Genomic DNA, 3,622 nt, shown 5'->3' on the forward strand with positions numbered 1-3,622 from the left:
ACTCAAGGGTTCTTCTGGGGCAACATCCAGTCTGTTTTAGATGTTGTTGTTTCCCCCTGCTGGACCCAGAGGGAGCTGCTCCTCTCCTGCTAACATATGGGAGAGCAGGCTGTGGAGGAATTACTGCTAATTGTTCAATGCCAAAAAACTTCACGGAAATCAGAAAATATGTCGTCTAGCAGTCATTTAATCCAACTGCAAAATGGCCAATTCATGCCACTAAGCAGCTTTGGGTCATTATAAAGCAGCTGGCAGAACACACAGCATTCCTGCAGGTAAGACCAGGGGTCGGATCAGGACTCTTCCTGAAGCTCTACTGGGGTCTCAGACTGGTTTGCGCACAGATGCACACACACTTTTGGCCTTTAAAACAGACCTGCGGCTACATTTTTCGTCCTACTCGGCTGCTTAGCTGAGAGCAAACGCTGTAAAAAGAAAGATGAGAGAATATTTATAATAAAGTCTAAGCTGCAGGACAACTCATTTCATCAAACACCTGAAGAGACAAGTCAAACTTCAAGGTGATGGAGGGGGCTGAATAGAAATGTATTTGTATTATTGCGTTGCTTCCTTAGGGCTAAATGTAAGAACTGAGAAGTTGATGTAAAAAATAAAAAAGAATGTGTTTTTGTTTGTTCCTGAGAATGATGCCAAATGTACAAGATCGACTTAAGGCACCAAAGCTGCAGACAGAGTGATGGTGAAATCAGCGCCAACATCCTCAGTCCTCCACCTGCACAGGAACAGACATAACAACTAAATTATTATGATAAGGAAAACATGGGAACATTCTCGAAAAAGAGCAAGAAATGGCGCTGTGAAAGAAAGATAACATTACCTTTGTTTTAGAGGTGAGCACAATGAAGTTAGCAGCATCACGCAGCGGATGGCTGTCAGGTGACAAGGATTAGAGACACCACCAGGATGCAATGTCCCTCCACACAAAGACAAAAACAACAATCACACAGACAGAGGCAGTACCACAGGTCCTCATGCCGCTCTGCTCAGTTGTCTAATCCAATTATAAGCAGCTACAAGTCGTGGGATTGTTGGTCTCAGTACACACCTGTGTAACCATGACTGTGCGCTACACATTTCATCACTGCAGATTTAGGATGTGACAGTGTTTTTCGTTGCTACATTTTATGTCATGCTTTGATGCAATACAATTATGAGGCCATTCATCAAAATCAGTTAAGGGTTGTTTGTAAAAGCCAGTTGTGCACAATTGTCATCTCATCATATTGTAGTACAAAAATAATGCATATTAGTATACAAACCACCATAAGAGACATTAAGCCAGTGCTTCAGACTAGAATTACTTAGTCCAATTATGTGTCATTTATAATGTTGGCATAGTTGTTGTGAATGGCACTACTGTACGACTTTACTCCTTTTAGCAACTGCAGCATCATTTTCCCAAACACCCTGGAAATGACAAGACGTGTCTGTCGTTTGTAAGAAACGCCGGCGGGGATCAGACTTTTCCAAAAGAACTGCAGCAGACTCAAGAACAGCACAAAGCTTTGTTTTTGAAGACTAGTTTATCAAAAGAATACACAATAATACTCAGGTATAAAACATAGAAAACAGAAAATGAAACACAATAATAAAATATACCTTCTTCTCTGATCTACTACTTGTTTAAAAGTAGTAATAAATTGCAGTCTTTCTGTTTTTCCACGTTCAAACATTCATTTCCCACAGCATGTTCAGTCCACTCTGTCATCTTCATGGTTGCTATTGATTGGATTAGATTATACACTTAAAATATTCTTGCAAAATTCATGGTAATACAGAATTATAAAATGTTAGAGTCGACCCCACAGGGCTTTTTGTTGACAAGCTGCATAACAACATGAGATGAACAGGTCCACTGGCAGTGTCTCTTAGTGCGGTTCATTAAGGCAGAGAGAGCATGCATCTCACTGATGGAGGCCTCGCTCTCTTCACTGTCAGATGAAGGACGCCGTTGTTTAAATGTTCGTGGAGCCAAGATGGCTGCAACCAGCGAGCCTCATTACCTGCGCAGACACACGGTCAGGTCACAGCTGCTGGAGGTCTGCTCCAACATGTGTCTCCTGGAGGATTAAGTGTTTTGTTGACAAATCATCATAAAGTCCTTCTCATTGTACTTGAACCTTTTCCCTCTATTCCCTCCTTTCGTGTCACTCTGGACATCTCGGGTGTCCTCTGTGAGCATGTTTCCCACACATCAGCACACCTCACGTCTGCAGGAAGTTCTCTTGCAGGGTTAAAGTTCCAAGAAAGACACAGGGACACTGCTCAGCCCTCACATGGCTTCAAGCTCCAAGAGGACTTTGATGACTCCTGAACCAGTGAGTTGTATGGGTCCAAAGTGTGCCTGCAGTTTGTTTGAGTCTCTTTAAATAACAATCAGAGTTGTATATTCATTTATTATTTATTAATATATTTATTTCATCTTTTATCACACTGGTCATAGGTGTCCATTTGTCCTTTATATCCTTCATCCATTTAGTCCTTCTTTTCTTTCCTCCTTCACTCAGGGTTGTGATCAGGATATTATGCAGGGGGAATCTCAGTTGATCAAATAAAAAGTTGTTCAAAAAGCGAGGAACAAATCCCATTCCTCTGTGCTTCCTCCTTTTGTCCACCTCTAAATCTTTACCCATCCACTGTAGCTATGCATCATTGTGCTACTCACAGACACATAGCTGCTTTCCTCTAGATGGAACACAGCAGGTGACATAAATGGAGCAGGGTAAAAAAAATGGATCTTAAGTCTTAAATTATCCTGAACAAAACCCTGAAAATTCAGACTTAACTTCCCCCCCCCCATCCGCTTGTGTGCTATTTACACACAAACTGGTCTACGAGGGTGGAGCAGCGCTTGCACTTGACGTAGCAGCACCAGTGGAACTTGCAGTGGCAGCGCTCGTGCTTGTAGATCTTGAACTGGTCGTACCCTCGGCCGCAGCACATGAGCTCGCAGCCATCCATGCCCTCTGAGGTCTTGTTGCAGAGGCGGCCCTGCGTGCCCAGGGACCCCGTGGTCTCGTTGCGGAGGCAGTAGTCCGGGCTGGGGTCCGTGTAGACCAGGTCCTCCGGGCCGGGGGGGTTGAAGCGCTTCTCTACCAGCTCCAGCTTGCCCTGTTAGAAGTGGAAAGAGACAGCTTGTGTGAGATGATTGTTTCAGGGTTTTGTTCGTGACTCTTCCTCTGCTATGCGTGATGTTTGTATACCTTGCGTCCAATGCGCATGGCCGCCGCGCTGTCATACTTCTCCTTCAGGAACTCGCCCACACTCCTGAAGTCGGCCAGCTGGAGCCAGCAGGTCTTCAGACTGCAGGACCCCGAGACCCCGTGGCACTTACAGGCCACGTTGGCAAGGTTATAGGCCGCCTGGGAAGGGGAGAGAAAAGGACAAGATGTTAGATATGTTTCTTTATATCTGATGAAATCACTGTCTTTCATATTCCTGCTATACAGATCCAATTGAAATGTCCGTACTCCAGGTGAAACATGCTGTAGATTCAGAAAGAGACATTTCAGCGGCGGTTTCAGCTTGCAAAAGAGCACTTAAAAAGCCACTTGTCCTGCCTCGATTTTGACTTCCTTGAATATCAAAAGATTGTTGTAAG

The 3,622-nt window shown here is 44.2% G+C and overlaps 1 protein-coding gene across 1 annotated transcript; it reads right to left on the reverse strand.

Annotated features, from left to right (window-relative positions):
- Window positions 1–1,574: 1,574 nt before the first annotated feature.
- On the reverse strand, window positions 1,575–3,383 carry LOC104962664 (protein Wnt-5b; the record flags this gene model as incomplete). Its single annotated transcript, XM_010791116.1, has 2 exons — window positions 1,575–3,132; window positions 3,225–3,383. Coding segments are annotated over 2 exons (459 nt in total), but the record flags the coding sequence as incomplete, so codon positions are not given.
- Between the last annotated feature and the right edge of the window lie 239 nt (window positions 3,384–3,622).

The sequence above is a fragment of the Notothenia coriiceps genome, unplaced genomic scaffold (assembly GCF_000735185.1).
Source record: "Notothenia coriiceps isolate Sejong01 unplaced genomic scaffold, NC01 NC01_scaffold00035223, whole genome shotgun sequence".
NCBI classification, from domain to species: domain Eukaryota; kingdom Metazoa; phylum Chordata; class Actinopteri; order Perciformes; family Nototheniidae; genus Notothenia; species Notothenia coriiceps.